A 20,606-nucleotide genomic window follows, 5' to 3' on the forward strand; every position below is an offset into this window, starting at 1 on the left:
ACTGGCGCGGCTCCTGGGCCGACCGAGGGGCGCGCCGCCGGGGGCCCAGCCGCTCCCGGTCGCCTCGCGATCTCCGCGCGCCACCGCGCTCCGCCAGACCCGCGCTTGTTGCCGGCCCAGCGGCGGGAGCTGAGCGCGGCGCCTGGCACCCCCGCCCCGCCACTTCCCCGCCCCCGGCCCGCCCGCCGGCCCCGCCCCTCGGAGCAGGCCTGCTCCTGCCCGGCTCTGTACGGCTAAAGCCGCCCCGGCCCCACCCACTCGCCGAGGCCCCGCCCCGCTCATCTGAAGCCACGCCCACCCCTGCGCCGAGGCCACGCCCCTGCTGACTCTCTGTCCTCCTCCTCCAACCAGCAGGAGCTCTCCCGCCCGGAAGGCCGAGCTGAAAACTCGGAAGAAAGATCGGGGAAATAGGCACATTGCGCTTGCGCAGAACAGGGCCGGAAGTCAAGGCGGAGGTGACGCTGCTTCCGTTTCTGGTTTTGCTCCAGTGTTTGGGTATTTTTCGCGGCCGTCCAAGATGAACCGATTCTTCGGGAAGCCGAAACCCAAGGCTCCGCCGCCCAGCCTGACTGACTGCATTGGCACGGTGGGCACTTGACCACGCATAGCTGGGCTCAGGGACTCTGACACCCCGACCCCGCCCACCCCCGGCTCCCGGCGCCTACTCCTCTACCCTGTTCCCGGTCCGGGCCCATTACACCTCGGGCCTCTCCACCCCGCTTTCGTGCCTGTGCCCCAAGTCATTCCTGACGCCACAAACCAGGGACCCCTAGCCCATCACTGCTTCGCCCTACTTGTACCCAGCCCTTCCGATGCCCGCTGCCGCGTCCACTGGCTCTGTCCTTGTCCCCTCACCCCGACCAGCCGTAGGCCCGCACTCCCTTCCCACCTCGTCCAGCCCGACCCTTTACCCCTCTTTGATCTCTCACCCCTCTCCCACGTCAGGACCCTCAGCTTGATATCCTACGTCTGTACCCCTATCCTGGATCTCAGTAACGCGGGATTCAGAACTCTGGTCCCTCACGTTAAGCCACCACCCTCCATCTAAGCGAATGGCATTAGATCTGCAGCCCTAGCGGGCTCCACTGGACACTAGCCCATTTCACCCACCTCGTGGTTGAGCCCCCAGACTGACTAGTCTCCAATTCTGGGGAAATCTCAGCTCGGCCCAGTGATTCTCAAATTATTTTTCTGCCCAAACGCACTTGAAGGGGACCCAGAAATATCAGAAGCGGGGGGGTGGAGTATAGTTTATAAAGGCCCCCCAGTGTTTCTGACTGGGAATCTCCCTCCCTCTTGGGAACCACTGTTTTCCACCCTTCACCATGTGCTCTTTATTTTTCTTTTCTTCTTCTGTATTCCTTTCTCTCTTGCCCCTTCTCATGTAAGTGTGTTGCAGTAACTACCACTGCCTTTGATTTTTTTCCCCCAAGGTGGACAGCAGGGCAGAATCCATTGACAAAAAGATTTCTCGACTGGATGCCGAGCTAGTGAAGTATAAGGATCAGATCAAGAAGATGAGAGAGGGTCCTGCCAAGGTAAGCTAGGCAGCAGCTGCAGAAGGAGCTGTGACAGCCTAACTTGAGCCCCTGCGGAAGTGGGCCTGGTGGTGAGGGCTGGAGAGAGATGCAGAAGTGGTGCTCACAGTCTGGTAAGGAGAAAACCTAGGTGAGGGTGTATCCTTCTGGGAGGAGAGGATATTTGCAGCCAGTTATGAGAGGGAGGCTGGAGTTTGACCTGGAGGAGAGAAGATGCTGATCACATGTCCAGAAGCATGTACGTGGGAATTAGCATATTCTACTGAGAAGGTGGCAGTCTAGAGAGGAGAGCTGGGCCACGCTCAGGAACAGTGAGTTGCTAAGCTGGTCAGGTTAGGTAGGTATAATAGACTGGCTAAGGAGTGGCATGTGGGAAAAAGTACTGAAGTAGGCACCTGGAACAGTGTTCTGTTAGTAACACCATTCCTACCTACTAGCTGTGACCTTGATAAAGTCACTTAATTTCTTATTTTCCTCTTTTGTCAGATAGAAACATAGAACACTGTATTTAAGTGCATGGACTGTGAATATAGAACTATCTTCTTTTTTCCCATCTCCATAACTTATTAACCATTTGAGCTAGGGCAAGTTACTTAGTATCACTGAACCTCAGTTTTTCCTATCTGTAAAATGGGGATCATATCTATGTTATAGTGTGAGGATTAGACGAGGTCATTCTTGTGACCTACATAGCACCGTGTCTAGTACGTAGAAACATCCAGTAAATCTTAGGTATTATTATCAACTGTGAAGTAATATCTGCTTTTCCTTCTTCACTGGAGGAGACAAATAAAATGATTTATGGAACAGCATAGAAAGGGAGGTGACAAGAAGCTCTTCTCAGCCATCTTAGTTGGATGGCATGGAATGAAGAAAGCTCATTGAGGAGATGAAAGCCTAAACCATGGTGTTAGTAATGAGAATGGCATGAAAGGAACCAATTTGGAAGTGAGTTCTGAGAATCAGTCACGAGATGACTGTGCGTGAAGAGACAACAAAGAGAGGGTGGGTAAGGTTGATGTAAAGGTCTCAACCTAGAGAAGTGAGAGATTGATGGGGCCATTGTTGGTCATCTCTAAGGTGAGAGCAGGTTGAGGTGTTGGGGTGTGTTAAGTGTGTGTGGATAGTAGGATGTCCAAGTTGGGAATCTCCCTAAGGCAGCTGGATATAGAGAACTGGCACTGGTGGGGCTGGGGTTGGAGATAACGTGCACCAGGAAAAGGGGGTGTTGTTCAGCACACTGAGGAGAGGGATGCAGAGACAGGCAAGCTGCAGCCTAAGACTGTGCTTGGGAGGTGCACAGTCTGGAAGCACTGTGTCTGCTACTCTGAAGAAGAGAATAAATAGGTATGTGACTTTGAGGATATGAGAGATTGCTTTTACCAGATGTATATTTTCTACTTCTTTTCATTAAAATCTGTTTTTCTGCCTAGAATATGGTCAAGCAGAAAGCCTTGCGGGTTTTAAAGCAAAAGCGGATGTAAGTTATAAGTGTAATCTCCTTTCCTCTAGCAGGTTTAACCAAAAGAGAAGTGGTCTTCCATTCCTTCAAGTTTTCATACCGTGTTATGAGTGTTCTTGATTTAATCACACATTTCATTTACATCTATGGTCACCTGGGTTTTCCTCCCCCTGTGTGTTCAGCACCATCTCTGCAGCACTGGCTGGCTAAATAGAACTTTTTGCTGTGATGGGAGATGCTCTGTGTCTGTGCTGTCCAGTACAGTAGCTGTTAGCCACGTGTGGCTGTTGAGCACTTGAAATGTGGCTAGTGTTACTGAGGAACTGAAGTTTTAATGTGATTTGATGTTAACAATTTAAGTAGCCATGTGTGGCTCGTGGATTCTGTATTGGACTGCCCAGATCTATAGGGTTTGGTTCTCCCATTATTTGTTTCGTTAACGTGTGCCTTTTTTATTTTTGTTTGTTTGTCTTTAAAATTGAGAATCTTAAATATTTGTTCCCTCCCACCAGAAGATTTAAGGGTCCTTAGTTTGTTTTAGGTGACTGTGTCCCACTATTTGAGCAGAAACCAAATAGTATTTTTGGTGTTTACCCTTGTGGGCTGTCCAGCTGCTGAGACCCTTGCAGGGCTGTAGAGGTCAGACATAATCAGCTAATAAGGAACCCGAAAGATTTTGATATCTCTGTTTCTGTTTATAGTACATCTGATACCATCTTACTTTACTCCTTTTAGATTAGACAAAATTGGAAAAAAATTATAATGCCTAGAGTGGTGAAAGTGGTAAAACTGTTACCTCCTTAATCAGTAGCATTGCAATTTTTAAGTAGCTTTTTTTTTTAAATAAAAGTATACATGTTCATTGTAGAAACTTGGAAGAAAACAAATGGCATGTATATAGGTTATCCTTTTCCACTTAACGTTGTATCATGAGCATTTCTCTGTCCTTTTAAATGTTCTTGGAAATATTCTTTGGAAACTTTGTACTTTTCAGTCGGGTCATAATATTCCACCACCATTTGCCTGCACCATGAATTGACCGTTTTTCTTCTGGTTGGATAGTTAGATGGTTTCCAAATATTGTACAAAGACTATAGTGACATGTCTTTGAGGTAGTAGTATAAGTTGATATAAAACTCTATATTGAAAAAACATATCTTGGGGGCCAGCCTGGTGGCATAGTGGTTGGGGTCACGTGCTCTGCCTCGGCGGCCCAGGGTTTGCAGGTTCGGATCCCAGGCACGGACCCACTTGTCAAGCCATGCTGTGGCAGGCATCCCACATATAAGGCAGAGGACCATGGGCACGGATGTTGGCCCAGAGCCAGTGTTCCTCAGTGAAAAGAGGAGGATTGGCAACAGATGTTAGCTCAGAGCTAATCTTCCTCACCAAAAAAAAAAAAAAAACATATTTTGAGTGCCAGGCATTATATTAGGTTGGATGGATTACCTAATTATGGATACAAGATTAATAAAATATAATACCTGTCCTCAAGGAGCTCTGTCTACTGGAAAAACAGTTTCATTATGTATACGAGGAGCCTTAAAAATAGCCCTACGCTTTGCCCCAAGAATTCCACTTCTGGGAATTTAGCATACAAAATAATCTAAAATATTATAAAGATATATTTATTAAGACTTTGTAGCAACATAGAAAACAGCAAATGCTATAATGTTAAATGGAAATAGTGTTATAACTAAAATACATACAAAGGAAAAAGACTGGAGGGATACATCAAATGATATTTGCGTTAGAGTGATTAAATTATTTTTGCCCATTTTTCTTTGTATTTAATTTTGAGAACTTTTTTTTAATAGAAAATTCTCGTGTTTAGTGTTAGAGATACTTTCTTCCTGAGAAGAATGCTCACATTTATCATTCCCGATTGACTCTCAAAAGGTATGAGCAGCAGCGGGACAATCTCGCCCAACAGTCCTTTAACATGGAGCAAGCCAATTACACCATCCAGTCGCTGAAGGACACCAAGACCACGGTACTCCAAAGCACCTTTGCCCGTGATTTGATTTCATTTCTGTGCTCTGTGCTCTTTTCCCGTGGTTCTGAAAAGACTGCTTAACCAACATGGCTTCTTAAAACACTGTGTTTTCTCTTACCTTTTTTTTTAGGTTGACGCTATGAAACTAGGAGTAAAGGAAATGAAGAAAGCATACAAGCAAGTAAAAATCGACCAGATCGAGGTGAGATGTATACTGATTTCTGTGAGAATGTGCACTAGCTTCTGAAAGAATCCAGATGAATGTGTATGCGATGGGGAGAGCACAGAAGAGGGATTAAGTCTTGGGCCTGCCATTTACCAATAGAGTAACTTTGAGAAAGGATACAAAGGGCTCATTTTCCTTATTGTTAACGCAAGGATCCTAGCACACATGTGGTTATTATGAGGGTGAAATAAATGAGCTGGTGTAGCTGAGCACATAATGCCTGGCACATAATAAGCCCCTGATAAGTAAGCACCCAGTTTCCTGTTACTTCTCACTCTCCTAATGATTTGTGGTCTGTTTGGTCCGTTGTAAAGTAGCAGTATTGCTCCCATCTCCCAGGAGTGTCACGACCGTTAAATGAGGATGTATACAGAAAGTGAAGTGCTTAACACAGTCCTGGCATAGAGTTGGTTCCTTTCTCTAGTAATTCTCTTTAGATTTTTAATAATAATGTCATTCGGTCCTTAAAATTAGCATTTCTTTTGAGATCATCTTGGCTGGGGAGGTGAGCCCTGACAGCCTGGCTCCTCTCGCCTCAGTCAGGTGAGCAGCACAGATGGAAGCAGGGATAGTAGAGGGAGTGCGTGGTGACTGGCCAGAGGAGAGGCTTCTTTTCTGCATAAGTGACAGTACTCTTTACTGCTACCCTCTGAGCAGAATTTCTCTTTCTATGAGGACAGGGGCTCTATTTTGTTCACTGTTGTATCCCCCGTGCCCCGAACAGTGCCCGGCCATGGTTGTCACTCAGAAAGTGTTTGCTGGTTGCTGAATGAATGAATGAGAGGTTATTAAAGGAGATAAAGCAGTTCTTTCCTATTCAAGCAATATTTGTTGGTTGAGTACTTACTATGTACCGGCATTGTACTGCCTCTGCAGGGGTAATAAATACCTGCAGAGGTAGTCTCTGGTCGAACCAGTCTTTAGTAAGTGAAGGCATTCCTGGCATCTTCCTGTTTTCAAGGACCCTTCATTAGACTGCCCGGGCCATCTCTCTAATCCTCCAACTAGTCTCTGCTTACAAGGAGTTAAGCTTAGTGATATCTTCCAGGAGATTTACTGAGAAAAATGTTCTGTGCATGCTTGTCTTCTTTGTACAATACTATGTGATGATAAAATATAATGAAATTGAGTTTTATTTCCTGCTTTTAGGGTTCCTTGTGTTTTAGTTAGAGCTATTTAATAGACAAAATAGAAACTTTGGTCTTTCTGGGTTTTTCATATGTCTCTCCATCTTTCACCTGTGGTTGTCTGTCTGTCTCCCCACCTGATTATCCTTTTCCTGTCCCCTAAGAGATTTGCCCACATGACAGGTGGAGAGCCCCTTTCTAACTCTTTTGGTGGGGGAGGGGTGTCTTTGGCTGGGCTATATATTTTGAATTTCATTTGTTTTCCTAAAATATTTTACTTGTAAAACATTGTCATTGTTTTATAGCTCTCATTTTTTAATTTTGCCTCTGTGTTTGCATGTTCCTCTATTTCTATCCTTTTTATTTGTCACTGTCTGCACATCAAGTCTAGTGTTTGTGTTTGTTTATATTGCTTTTGTTTGTTTGATTTTCCAGAATGGAACCTGCTAATTCTTTGTATGATGATTTTTTTCCCGTGTCTGTTCTAGAGTCTGTTGCCAGGAATCCTATTCATAGATGATTTGGGGAGACTTGTCTTGATACGTAATAATATAGCATAAGCTTGACTTGATTAGTTTGTGTTATTTTCACTCTCTTAGTTATTGTTTCAGCCCATGCTTCTCTGTATAGCAGAATGTCACTTACGTGCACTGTGGTAGTTTGGCACTTGGAAATGCAGAAAAGCAAGGCATTTCTATTTTTAAAAAATGTTTTTCTCCATTTTACTTTCTACCCTTTATATGGAAAAACAAACCTCTGATTTGGGGGCCAGGAAGGAGTTTTGAAATGTTTTGCATTGCTCTAGAAATCCTGAAGGATAAGTGGTGCTGATTTGGACCTTCTGCATTATCAACTCTAGTCTGTTCCCCCATGTGGAACTTGCAGTATGTGAAGAGTGTAGTTTTATTCTGCACATCCTTAACACAACAGAAGATATGTAGTATTAAGTGCTTACTGTTTGACATATATTATTGCAATAAATCCTTACAGTAATCCTGTGAGGTATGGCTGTTAATAATTCTGTTTTACAGATGAGGAAATTAAGGCTTAGAGACATTACCTTTCATTGAATAATGACAAAATTTTAGCTTGGATGTGTCTCACTCCAGAGTCTTCTCTGCTAACCATTATACTAACTGCCCTTTGTTACACTACACCCTTTCTCAGATTGGTTTTACATTCTTCCTGGCCTTGTAGTAGTCTCCCAGTTAAGTACAAGTAGACCATTCACAGATGATTTATACCCTCTGTCAATTTTTCTTACCAGCCTGGTGAGGGATATCAAGCTTATCCTGATTCCTTCTGTTTCCCCCCCAGGGTGGGCCCAGTAGAACTTTTTGTTTTTGTTTTTGTTTTAATTTTATTTATTTATTTATTTATTTTTCCCCCAAAGCCCCAGTAGATAGTTGTATGTCATAGCTGCACATCCATTTAGTTGCTGTACGTGGGACGCGGCCCTCAGCATGGCCGGAGAAGCGGTGCATCGGTGCGCGCCCGGGATCGGAACCCGGGCCGCCAGCAGCGGAGCGCGCACACTTAACCGCTAAGCCACGGGGCCGGCCCCGCAGTAGAACTTTTTGTACCACCAGTTGTTTCCACTACTGCCTTCTTTCCCTGCACAGTGTAGTCAGTCTTTGGCTGACTCGAAAAGGATAATGTATTTGTCTCAATTACCTCCTTTTCTCCATTAACTAGGAAAATGTTGATAGTGTAAATGTTGCTTGATTTAATGTTTCAAGTAGACTTTCTGTAATGACAGAGAGCTGATGGGCATGATTCTTGCAATAGGACTTTGGATTTCCATGAGGCACCTTAAATTCTTTTTTTTTTTTTTTTTTATAATTTAATTTATTTATTTTCCCCCAAAGCCCCAGTAGATAGTTGTATGTCATAGTTGCACATCCTTCTAGTTGCTGTACGTGGGATGCGGCCTCAGCATGGCCCGAGAAGCGGTGCGTCGGTGCGCGCCCGGGATCCGAACCCGGGCCCCCAGCAGTGGAGCGCGTGCACTTAACCGCTAAGCCACGGGGCCGGCCCGGCACCTTAAATTCTAATGCAAGATCACCAATTCTATTCTTCCTTCCTTCCTTCCTTCCTTCCCTCCCTCCCGTCCTCCCTCCCTCCCTCCTTCCGTCCCTCCCTCCCTCCCTTTGGTGAGGGAGATTGGCCATGAGCTAACTGAGCTAACACCTATTGCCAATCTTCCTCTTTTTGCTGAGGAAGAGTGGCCCTGAGCTAACATATGTGCCCATCTTCCTCTATTTTGTATGTGGGATGCCTCCACAGCATGGCTTGATAAGTGGTGTACGTCTGCACCCGGGGTCCAAACCCACAAACCTGGGCTACCGAAGGGGAGTGCACTGAACTTAACCACTATGCCACTGGGCCAGCCCCTATTCTTTATTTTTGAGTTTACATTTTTACCACCAAAAATAGGAGGAGGATTATGTGGGTCAGTGGCATTCACAGTTATTGTTAGGGGACGTCTTCAGGCTTGTGATTTTTAACTAATTCTTTGAGCTTTCTCTCTCACACTTTTAATTAGAAGGGACATTCAGGAGTTACTCGAACCTTTAGAGGAGGACCTGCCGAGTTGTTGACTACACAAAGTCACCAGCCAAGGACTGGGGTAAAGGAGGGGAACTCACAGCTGTTGAGAACTGGTTATGTGCTTGGCATTTCATGTACATCATCTCTTTAAAAATTGCTTGTTTCTAAGATTTAGAGGAGAGAGTAGGGGCAGGAGGTAGTTAAAGTGGTAAGAAATGAATAAAAACCCTGTCCTGTATTTCTATAGGATTTACAAGACCAGCTAGAGGATATGATGGAAGATGCAAATGAAATCCAAGAAGCACTGAGTCGTAGTTATGGCACCCCAGAATTAGATGAAGATGACCTAGAAGCAGGTAAGTCATGGGAAAAGCAGTGCATACGTAGCTTTCGAGTCTGAAACGAGCAGCTGCCTGGGACCTTTTCCCAAATGCTAGAGAAAATTTCCATGGGGGTTCCTTGAGAGTTCGTTTATGGTACAGTCTCTGGGCAAAGAGCTTATGAGGCAGCCAGATCAGACTTGCTTACTCTCCCAGTGACTCTGGGATGGACAAGCTCAGAAGGAAGGTCCACGCAGCAGCCTCTGCTGACCTGGTGCTTGCTAGCTAAACACTGCCTTCCCTGTGTTTCCCTTTTGATCTTGTTTTCCCTGTTTTGCTACTTGGAGTCCTCTCCCTCAGCACAGCAAAGCAGATCAAGAGACAGTAGTTGGCAGATACTTAGCATGCATGTACTATAAGCCAGGCACTGGGTTAGGTGCTGGGGATTCAGCACTGAAGAAAACAAATACGACCCCTGCGTTCATGAAGCTTCTCTAGCAGGGGCAAGAAACTGCTTGTTTCAAGTAATTAATTACAAGAGCACAAACTGTTGGGAAGAAGTATGGGGTACCACGGAGCACATAGCCGGGCAGTCTAACCTAGTTGGGAGTGGGGGACAGCATGGGACTTGAAGGGTGAGAAGAGGTTAGCTGGAAAAAATGCGAGAGGAGTCTAGAAGCTATTGCTGTAGTCCATTTAAGAGTTGACGGTGGCTGAGACTGAGGTTGTGGTAGCAGAAAGAGAGAGAAGTGAACAGATTGAAGAAATTTTAGGAGGTTGGATGACAAGACTTAATAACTGATTGGATGTGGAGGGAGAGGGGGCATCAGGGATGTCTGTCCATTTCTAGCATGAGTCACCGGGTAGATGGCAGAACCAGCTCACACTGATTCTCTGTCACATGATACCCCTGTCACATTACTACTGCTACTTTTTCTCCAGCTTCTGTTTTTGCCTAGAACCTTTTTTTCCCCATTCATTTCTTTATTTTCATATTTCCCATCTAGAGTTTCCCCTGATGAGGAATGTCATATTCCTCCCGGCCCTTTGGCTCACTTTACCATCAATTTATTTTTAAAGCCTGATTTCATGTAATGGTCACTTGGTGTACAACAATCTCCTGCCTCTTTTCACTGCCTTTTTCAAGTTCATCAATAAATGAGAGAGAATTTTTACATTTGTTATTATCAAGATTTTCTAGTTTGAATTGGTCAACTGATAACTAGAGAGCCTTCTCGTGAAGACTAGGGCCTTGAAGACTATGGGGAATGGTAGTTTTATTTTTTTGTTTTATTTTGATTTTGTTTTTTCATAGATTTACCACATCAGTTCCCTTGAAAATTTCATTTAATGGTCATCTTTTATTTTGAAAATGGAAATTAATAATCCCTTTCCCGGGGGCCAGCCCTGTGGCTTAGCAGTTAAGTGCACGCGCTTGGCTACTGGCGGCCCGGGTTCGGATCCCGGGCGCGCACCGCCGCACCGCTTGTTTGGCCATGTTGAGGCAGCGTCCCACATACAGCAACTAGAAGGATGTGCAACTATGACATACAACTATCCACTGGGGCTTTGGGGAGAAAAAGGGAAAAAAAAAAAAAAAGGAGGAGGATTGGTAATAGATGTTAGCTCAGGGCCGGTCTTCCTCGGCAAAAAGAGGAGGATTGGCATGGATGTTAGCTCAGGGCTGATCTTCCTCACTAAAAAAAATAATAATAATCCCTTTCCCTTTGTTTTTAAATTTTCATCTTCTTACAAATAATTTGGCTTTCTTAACATTTGCTGCCAGTTTCCTCGCTGACATATTTTTCAAATGTTGACTCTTCCCTCTCAGAGTTGGATGCCCTGGGTGATGAGCTTCTGGCTGATGAAGACAGTTCTTACCTGGATGAAGCAGCATCTGCACCTGCAATTCCAGAAGGTGTTCCCACTGACACGAAGAATAAGGTGGAAGCTTTTTCTGCTTATATTTTCTATGCAAATTGTAAAGGTTTTATGCTTGATCACCAGTCTACAACGTAGTCCTAAGTTAGTACAAGGAAGGACCATCTCAGTTGTTATTTTGGGAATCCTTAAAGGCCCAGTTTTCCTGCATTGGATTATGGACGGGCTGTGTAAATAGTGTCACGGAGGCCTAGGAACGTTTTTATATGATGACAGTTTGTATAATATGCATAATTACCCTTGTTGTGAGCTCGCACTGAGTGCCATTTACAGGTTTTAGACCTTTCCTGGAAAAGCATCAGCAACACTTTGCATGAACCGTGCTAGACAGCAGTGTAGAAGAAAGTTATCTCTAGACACATTGGTTAATTAGGGGGTGGATTTTTCTAAACTAGGGATTAATAATTTAAGTATAAAACTTAATGTAGAAAGATTCTAATTCAACAAGGTAAAAGAATCAGGACACCTCGGTTTAAGTCTCTGCCACTAACTAGGAGACCTTGGCAAGTCACTTAGCTGTTTTGAACTTGCCTGTTCCTTGCATCTGTAAAACATAGGTAATTATAATTCTCTCACGTAATTGTTGTGTAGCTCAGATTAGGTCTTTTATGTAAAAAGGGCTTTGTGAACTTAAAGCTCTGTCTAAAGCTACATGGTTGTCATTATAAAAAGAGAAAATTTTGCTGCTTTTGAAATCCTGTTCACTCTGTCTTAGTTCCTGGTGTCATGTGTCATTTTTTCTGTTGCCATTGGACATTTACCAGCCTGCTGTTTGCCTTATCTCCCAACATGCACGTTGAGTATGCACAATGTAGTTGACAGAATCCTTGAGTGGGAGCCTGTCTCAGCTCTGCCTTTATTCACTGTGTGACTTTGGGCAAATTACAAATTTACATCTTCTCTCTGAACCTCATTAGTTTTTTCCACCTGTAAAATGTGGGGAGCAGGTAATTTCTCAGGTCCCTTTTAGCTAATTTCTCTGAATATGCATCTTCCTCTCCTGAACCCCTCCCTTCTGCCTTGAGCCTGGGGAAGTCTTACCTCTCTCTACTGCCCACCCCACCCCCATATCTCTGGCCACTTCAAAGTTCCAGGTGTATAGGTTGCTTTTTCTCAGTACACCTGAAATAATTTTTATTAACATTACCATAGCTCGCCTTTTCAATTCCTGAAGCATCTGTGTTATTTCTACTTCTAGAAGGTCACAGATTCCTGAGTTAAATGGGCTGTTCGGATACAGTTTCTTAATTGATAGCAGTATCACTGCCTATAAGTTTGTAGTACTGTATGATATGGAATTGACTGCCCGTCCTAGGGCACTGCTCCTTCAAGGATTTGGGAGGCTATAAAAGGTGATTGTTCACTTTAGGGATCAGAGTGAAAACAGGAATCTGGAGGCAAGGACTAATTCCTCAGCCTTTCCTCCTGGACCCTCCCAGCCTCCTTTTCCACTTTTTAGGTTTACACTTGAGGTTCTCTTTCTCTCGTACTCTTCCTTTACCCTGCAAAGGCTCACCCCTTTTGATCCCTTCTGGTTCTTTTCCTGATTCATCACTTCCCCCTTTGCCTTTCATAAAAAAGTTCATTCTCATCTTCTGCTTGGGATTTTGGTTATCATTGATTACACACTTAGAGATGAGTTTTGGCCACTAAACATTGGTAATCATTGTTTTTTTTTTTATCAGTTGAAGAATAGTGGCACTAAACATTGCTTCCTTTTCACAGGATGGAGTCCTGGTGGATGAATTCGGATTGCCACAGATCCCTGCTTCGTAGACTTGCATCATTCAAGCACATTCTGTAAAATAAACACGTATTCTGGGACTACGAAATATTTATCTTTCCAAATTTACCATAACAGATTAAGGTTTCTTTCCTTTCTTCAAAGGAAAAGTTAATTATGTTGCTCTTTTATTGTTTTCCGTTAAGAGACTCATTGCTTGGGGGATGCTTTCTTTGTACTAAATTTGTATTCCTTTTCTCTTAGGAAAGACTAACTTACCTAAAAGTATCAGTGGGTATATATGACTTCATTCCTTAATAATAATTTGAAATAAAACCAAGGAAATGGGAATCCTTAAATTCTATGACAGTGTAAGTCCACAATCTCAAACTGACCTGTAAATTGATAAGACAAAGATGAGATTATTGAGACTGTCATATTACGATTCAAAACCATTTTCTATTGTGGTATTATAGGTTGGTTAAAGTGATGGCCTTTTTTCATGAGTTTTGTTGTGTCTTGTGAGTTAATCATTAGTGTCCAATATTGGAATGGAATTATCACTACTGTATCATGAGTGGGTATTTTGATTCTATGGTTCACTCAGTATTACAGCCTGACTTGTAATCAATAATGAATATTTCTTGATATTTAATGTATAGGACATTTATTTATACTCAATAAATATTTTTCAAAAGGATTTAATTTTACTAATATCACTTCAGCCTAAAATCTCCACTACAGAAATCAAATTTAACTGGTAGCATTGTGGTATAGAGGAAAGAGCAAGGAACACTGCAGACTTGGGCCCTAGGTCTGCCATCTAATAACTAACTACTGAGTAGCCTGCTCACTTCTCTAAACTTCCATTGCCTTATTAGTAAAACTGTACTTACCTCACAAAGCTTTTGTGAGGAGTAATTGAGGTAATTGTCGTGAGTACTTTGTTAACTGCAACGTGCTCTTCTCATGTGAGGGATTATTAACAATAAAAAAGCGGGGCCTTCATTCTTTGCTTAGGAGGTGCCTGGAGTGCTAGAGCAAGTCCAGATTCTGGCCTGATTTCAGGATCTTCAGTGATCCTCCCTTCCTTACTCAGCCTCTCCCCAACAGCGTTCCTTCCCCCAGCCTTGCTGGGTGCCTCACAGTGCCACATGCACCAGCCTTTCATGTGTCAGCAAATCAATAAACACTTATTGAACTCCAGCTCTGTAGAGTCTCTATACCAGCCCAGGGGATACTGAGAACAATCACAATCCTCTCCTCAAAACTTCCCTGGGGCCGGCCCTGTGGCTTAGCGGTTAAGTGCGCGCGCTCCGCTGCTGGCAGCCCGGCTTCGGATCCCCCGGGTGCACACCGACACACCGCTTCTCTGGCCATGCTGAGGCGGCATCCCACATACAGCAGCTAGAAGGATGTGCAACTATGACATACAACTGTCTACTGGGGCTTTGGGGGGAAAAAAAAGGAGGAGGATTGGCAACAGATGTTACCTCAGAGCCAGTCTTCCTCAGCAAAAAGAGGAGGATTAGCGTGGATGTTAGCTCAGGGCTGATCTTCCTCACAAAAAAAAAAATAAAACCTCCCTGTCTGGGGGCCGGCCCAGTGGGGTAGCAGTTAAGTGCACGCGCTTGGCTTTGGTGGCCCGAGGGTTTGCAGCTTCAGATTCGGGGCACACACCAATGCACCACTTGTCAAGCCATGCTATGGCGGTGTCCCATATAAAGTGGAGGAAAATGGGCACAGATGTTAGCCCAGGGCCAATCTTCCTTGGCAAAAAGAGGAGGATTGGCATCAGATGTTAGCTCAGGGCTGATTTTCCTCTCAAAAAAAAAAAAAAAAAACACCTGCCTGTCTAGGGGCCAGCCCAGTGGCGTAGTGGTTAAGTTCGCATACTCCACTTTGGTGGTCTGGGGTTCACAGGTCTGGATCCTGGGCGTGGACCTACGCACTGCTTATCAAGCCATACTGTGGCAGGCGTCCCACATATAAAGTAGAGGAAGATGGGCATGGATGTTAGCTCAGGGCTAATCTTCCTCAGCAAAAAACAAAACCTCCCCGTCTAGTTAATAGCTGGGGATGAGACAAGTGTGTAACCCTCTCTCACCCCCAATAATCGCACCCTCCCAAGAAGACTTCCACTGGGAGCAAACATCCTACTATTCATCATTACCTTCTTGAAACCTTCCTTGGCTTCCCTATAAGTTCTTACTCAGCTCTTTAAATATTTTTTCCTTTATAGTTCCAATCTTGGACTTCTTTTCACCTTTCATACTCTCCTTGAGATGTCTCACACCCATGACTTTAACTATTACCTATGCACTAATGGCTCAAAATAACTCACTAGCCGAGACCTCTTATTTTTAATTCTGGGCGTTCCCAATTAAATGTCCTACCATTACCTAAAATCCAACATCCAAATTAAGCTCCTTATCTTGGTGTTCACTGTCAGCAAACATTCCTGCCTTATTTCTTACCTTGCCAAATGTTATCAGTGACCCATATGTTGCCAGTTTTTGGGGTTTTTTTTATAATTTTTATTTATTTTTTTCCCCCAAAAGCCCCAGTAGATAGTTGTATGTTATAGCTGCACATCCTTCTAGTTGCTGTACGTGGGACGCAGCCTCAGCATGGCCGGAAAAGCAGTGTGTCGGTGCGCGCCCGGGATCTGAACCCGGTCCGCCAGCAGCGGAGTGCCCACACTTAACCGCTAAGCCACGGGGCCGGCCCTACGTTGCCAGTTTTAATGGGTGACAGTTAGTCCTCCAGCTAGACCTCTTTGGTGCGTTGGATACCAGTGAGGAATCATTCCACCAAAATCTCTACTCCGTTGGCTTTTGTGACAAGACTCTCTGGTTCTCCTGTTCCTCTGACTATTCCCTCTGAGACTCCTTTCTGAAGTTCTGCTCTCTCCAACCCTGTAATGTTAGTGTTCCTCAGGATTCTAGCCTTTATTCACCAGACTTCTTTCCCTGCTCATTTATATTGAGTGATCTCAGCTATTCTCATGGCTTTGACTGCTGACTCCTAAATCTATACTTTGATCCCTGATCTTGCCCTTGAGTTTCAGAATCCTATTTATATCCAGCTGTTTGCCTGACAATTATTTGGATGCTCCAGAAACCCACAAATACTTCACATGGCCAAGACAACCATTACCTTTCCCCCAGACCTGAATCTCCTCCTCCTGTTTCTGTCTCAGCTAATGGAACTGTTATCCTCCATCATTCAAAACTGAAAGCTCTTGAGTTGTCCTCGATGCCTATTTTGCCTCACCCTACAGATGCAATCAATCATTACACCCTGCGTTTAACCCCTAAGTGTTTCTCAAATCTGACCCCTCCTCTCTTTTCCTCTCTCGACTCTCCTTGGCCTAGAAATCCCTCACCTAGCCTTTTGGAATAAGTTATTTGCTTTCTCTTCTTGCATAGTTTTACTTCCTTGAGTTCATCCATCACATACAGCTGTGCTTACCTTTTTTTTTTTTTTTTGGTGAGGAAGACTGGCCTTGAGCTAACATCTGTTGCCAATCTTCCTCTTTTTGCTTGAGGAAGAGTGGCCCTGAGCTAACATCTGTGCTAATCTTCCTCTACTTTGTATATGGGTCGCCGCCACAGCCTGGCTTGATGAGCGGTGTGTAGGTCCGCACCTGGGATCCAAACCTGCGAACCCCGGGCCACTGAAGCAGAGCATGCAAACTTAACCACTGCACCACCAGACCAGCCCTGTACTTACCTTTCTGAAATAAAGTCTGACCATGCCATTCCCTTACTTAAAGTCTTTCATGGTGCCCTGACACCTCCAGCAGGACATAAAAAGCTGCCTATGACTTGGCACCTGCCTCTCTGTAATAGTTTATGGCTTAATCTTTTCTCTTTCTTTTAGAAAACTGTCTCCCCCATTCTAACCATGTGATTATTGGAAAAATACCAATTAGAGTAGCCCTACCCTTACTCTTCCAAGTTATGGGAGAGGGGCTTGTGACCAGGCTGTGCCTATTAAAGTACATCCCTCAGATTTTCTAAATGCAAACTAGGGGAAATGCTTTTTTTTTTTTTTTACCTTTTTGTTAGTATGAGAAGCTTGAGATATTGAGGCCAGAGAGGAGCCAAGATGAGAGGCAGAGTAAAAGAATCTTCATGGCACTAAGCCCTGTTCTGATCCCTGAGATTCCCAGAGTGCTCCAAGTCTCTGCAACTCTTCCTTTAATTCAGTGAGCTATCTGAGAATTCTGCCACGAAACCCCCTTTTCTGCTTAAACTAGTTGGAGTTGGGTTCCTGTCACTTGCCAGTAACAGTCTTGAAAAATTTCTCTGCAGCCTCTCTCCGTGCCATGTCCCACTTTTCAGTTTTATGCCCTCATAATTGCTTCCGGTTCCCACACATCCACCACACAGTCCTGATTCTCTGCCTCTGCTCACACAGCTTCCCCTCCCTGGTGCTTCCTTAACACCGTCATTCTGCTAATTCTTGCTGTACTGGGAAGGGACCAAAAGCCAGGCCCTGGTCTGTGTCAATCCCAGTGAATTTAAAGATAGTGAAGAGTCCTCTGGTAGAGAGCCCTGGGCACCACATCACCTGATGATCACTCCCATGGCTGCCTCCAGACAGCGCCCCTGGTCAGTATCTGCCCCGTTAACCCTTAGAGAGAAGCAGAATTGAGTGCAGGTGGTCCCCTTAGGTTGCGATCTATCAGCCCTGAAGGTTTAGCAAGGTTGGAGGAGGTTGGGATGACCCAATAGAGAGTACAAGTTTGGCACTTCTACCTCTATTATCCGTATCCCTTAGCTTTCCTTTTATATTTTCTTACAGTTACATCACCTAGAGAGGTTTTGTTTGTTTTATTGCTGCCTGGGTCCTACCCCCATAGATTCTGCTATAATATATCTGAATACATTGTGGGCACTTGGATTCTTAAAAGCTCCCAAGTAGTCCTTATGTGTAGCTGAAGTTAAGAACCGCTGCTCTAGGGTGCTGGATCAGTCTGAACCTGTTTTCATGGATAAGCAATCTGGGCTGTTACCATCAATTTCTGCAATGAAGAGACAGGCAATGATTGCCCTAAGGCAGAGTTTTCATCCAGAGGAGGCATTGGGAAGTCTTCTCTCCTCTTGTTTTATTTTTTTTGAAGAGTTTGTGAAGGACTAGTGTCAATTCTTTGAACATTTGGTAGAGTTCACCAGTGAAGCCATCCGGGTCTGGGCTTTGTGGGAAACTTTTTTATTACTAATTCAATCTCTTGTTATAGGTCTATTCAGATTTTCTATTTATTCTTGAGTCCATTTTGGTAGTTCGTGTATTTCTAGGAATTTGTCCCTTTCATCTAGGTGATCTAATTTGTTGGCATACAGTTGTTCATGGTATTCCCTTATGATCCTTTTTATTTCTGTAAGGTTGGTAGTGATGTTCCCTTTCTCATTCCTAATCTTAGTAATTTGAGTTTCCTCTCTTTTTTTTTTACTTGGTCACTCTAGTTAAAAGTTGGTCAATTTTGTTTAATGAACCAACTTTGTTTTGTTGATTTTTCTCTATTTTTCTATTTTTCAGTTCACTCTGCTCTAACCTTTATTATTTCTTTCCTTCTACTTGTTTTGGTTTAGTTTGCTCTTCTTTTTTCTAGTTTCTTAAGGTAGAAGTTTAGGCTGTTAATTTGAGATCTATTTTTTTTAATTAATAAACTTTATTTTTTAGAGCAGTTTTAGGTTCACAACAGAGTTGAGCAGAAAGTACAGAGAGTTCCCATTTACACTCTGTCGCCACACAAGCACAGCCTCCCTGACTATAGAATGGTACATTTGTTACAATCCATGAACTTACATTGACACATCATTATCACCCAAAGCCCATAGTTTACCTTAGAGTTTACTTTTGTTGTTGTACATTCTATGGGTTTTGACGATGTATCCACCATTACAGTATCACACAGAATAGTTTCACTACCCTAAAAATCCTTTGTGCTCTGCCTTTTCATGCTGCCCTTCCTCCTAAGCCCTGACAACCACTGATCTTTTTACTGCCTCCCGTTTTCCTTTTCCAGAATGTCATATAGTTACAGTCATACGGTATGTAGCCTTTTCACATTGGCTTCTTTCACTTAGTAATACGCATTTAAGTTTCCTCCGTGTGTTTTTCATGCCTTGATAGCTCAATGTTTTTAGCACTGAATAATATTCCATTGTCTGAACTTTTTAAATATAAGTATTTACAGCTATAAATTTTCATCTGAGCATGCTTTCATTTCTTGTCAAAGTTTTGGTATGTTGTGGGAAGTACTGTTTGTATAGAAAGGCAGGAATAAATGCTTGCTTCCTTCCATTTATTTACAAGTTTTGAAAATAGTGAGTAGGTTCCCTAGTGTGCCAGTTATGGATTATTGCCTTTCAGTTCCAAATTTATCCTTTTTGCCTGCTCTTTGAAATGGATTTGGGCCCTTTTAATATTTATCCTTTACCAGCTGGCAGGTATTAAGCTCTGTTGGGAGAGGACACCCGAGAGACATTGCAGGAGGAAAGGGGTTGGTTTCCTGTTTCTAGTGTTTCGGTTAGGCAGGCTTCTGTGCTGTGGGCAGCTTCTCCAGTGTCTGGCTCCCGCAATGCACAAGGCTTCTTCAGCACCTGGCTTTTTCATTGTATGGTGGCCAGGAGCCAGAAACGTCTCCTGGCACCCCCCTCAGGTGGTTTGTGGTAGAGTGCCTCTTGTGAGATACCTCCCTGTGAATGGCTTTCCCTAGCACACTACAATGTAGACTTCTGGCATCTTCCACCAGTACAGCACCACAGTGGCTTCCCTGCCATCTAGTGAGCCACAGGCACGTCCTCTCTAGCAAGGTCTGCACCTCTGCTCTGGGGTGATCTTCATTGGATACTTTATCTCAACCCTAGAGGTAGTGGCTGTTCCTTATGTCACTCATCCTGTGTTTTAGAGTTCTCTCAATCTCTTATTACTCCAATCTCCTGTTATAGTTAATAAGTCTTTAAATAAATAAAACCTTCCCTGTACAAATTACTGTATGGTTTCTCTCTCCTGATTGGACCCAGACTGATACATCTAGTAATTTCTCAAGGTGACAATAAGGTTTGTTTGATGATCTGTCAAAATTAAAGATTTCTGTTCAATAAAGGACAAAATTAATAGTCTTCATGGAATAGAAGACAATTGAAATGTCTAAAACTGAGAAGGAATTGATATCTACGATATACAAGAAACCATCAGCAAGAAAAGTAGACCAGCCTCAATAGAAAAACGGGCAATGGATGTGAATAAGCAATTTAAAAAGAGGAAACTCAAAAGTTCATTAAGAAACGTTCAGATTCATTAGTAATCAGAGAAATGCAAATTGAAACAATGAGATATCACATCATCCCTGTTGGTTTGGAAAAAGTTTGGAAGCTGGATAATGATTTTATCTCATGTCAACTTAAAAAGCAAATTTGCCTGTTATTTTATCCTCAAAATTAGTTTATTCCGGAATAGCCAAAAAAACTGCAATTCGGGGTGTGCACGCTATGGCAAACCATAGGCAAATCTAGAAAACAAAGGAGGGGAGCTGCCTTTATAGAGAAAAAGGGGGATGAGGGAGCTGCTCTTCTAAGGGAAAGTCCATTAGGAAAAGTTCAGCGCAGCAACAGCTTCTCATTGGCTGAGCTGTGGCATTTCTCATTGGCTGGGCTGTTGCAGGGTGGGGAGAGAAATCCTCCTTCAGTAGTAAAGTAGTTTTACTTCC

The 20,606-nt window shown here is 43.6% G+C and overlaps 1 protein-coding gene across 1 annotated transcript; it reads left to right on the plus strand.

Annotated features, from left to right (window-relative positions):
- The first annotated feature begins 423 nt into the window (after nucleotides 1-423).
- CHMP5 (charged multivesicular body protein 5) lies at nucleotides 424-13,583 on the plus strand. Its single transcript, XM_004428361.3, has 8 exons — nucleotides 424-586; nucleotides 1,434-1,538; nucleotides 2,972-3,018; nucleotides 4,900-4,993; nucleotides 5,127-5,198; nucleotides 9,147-9,255; nucleotides 11,051-11,163; nucleotides 12,886-13,583. Exons 1-8 carry the CDS (start codon nucleotides 518-520, stop codon nucleotides 12,934-12,936), a joined length of 660 nt encoding a protein of 219 aa, XP_004428418.1. The 5' UTR covers nucleotides 424-517; the 3' UTR covers nucleotides 12,937-13,583.
- Nucleotides 13,584-20,606: the final 7,023 nt, after the last annotated feature.

The sequence above is a fragment of the Ceratotherium simum genome, chromosome 20 (assembly GCF_057802395.1).
Source record: "Ceratotherium simum simum isolate JZ-2026a chromosome 20, ASM5780239v1, whole genome shotgun sequence".
In the NCBI taxonomy this organism is placed as follows: Eukaryota; Metazoa; Chordata; class Mammalia; order Perissodactyla; family Rhinocerotidae; genus Ceratotherium; species Ceratotherium simum.

What these genes read in the sequence shown, in the direction of transcription:
- CHMP5 (XM_004428361.3), top strand. Translation starts at nt 518, where the DNA reads ATGAACCGATTCTTCGGGAAGCCGAAACCCAAGGCTCCGCCGCCCAGC. An exon ending in TGACTGACTGCATTGGCACG is followed by an intron (nt 587 to 1,433) that starts GTGGGCACTTGA and finishes TTTTCCCCCAAG; the next exon opens with GTGGACAGCAGGGCAGAATC. An exon ending in TGAGAGAGGGTCCTGCCAAG is followed by an intron (nt 1,539 to 2,971) that starts GTAAGCTAGGCA and finishes TTTTCTGCCTAG; the next exon opens with AATATGGTCAAGCAGAAAGC.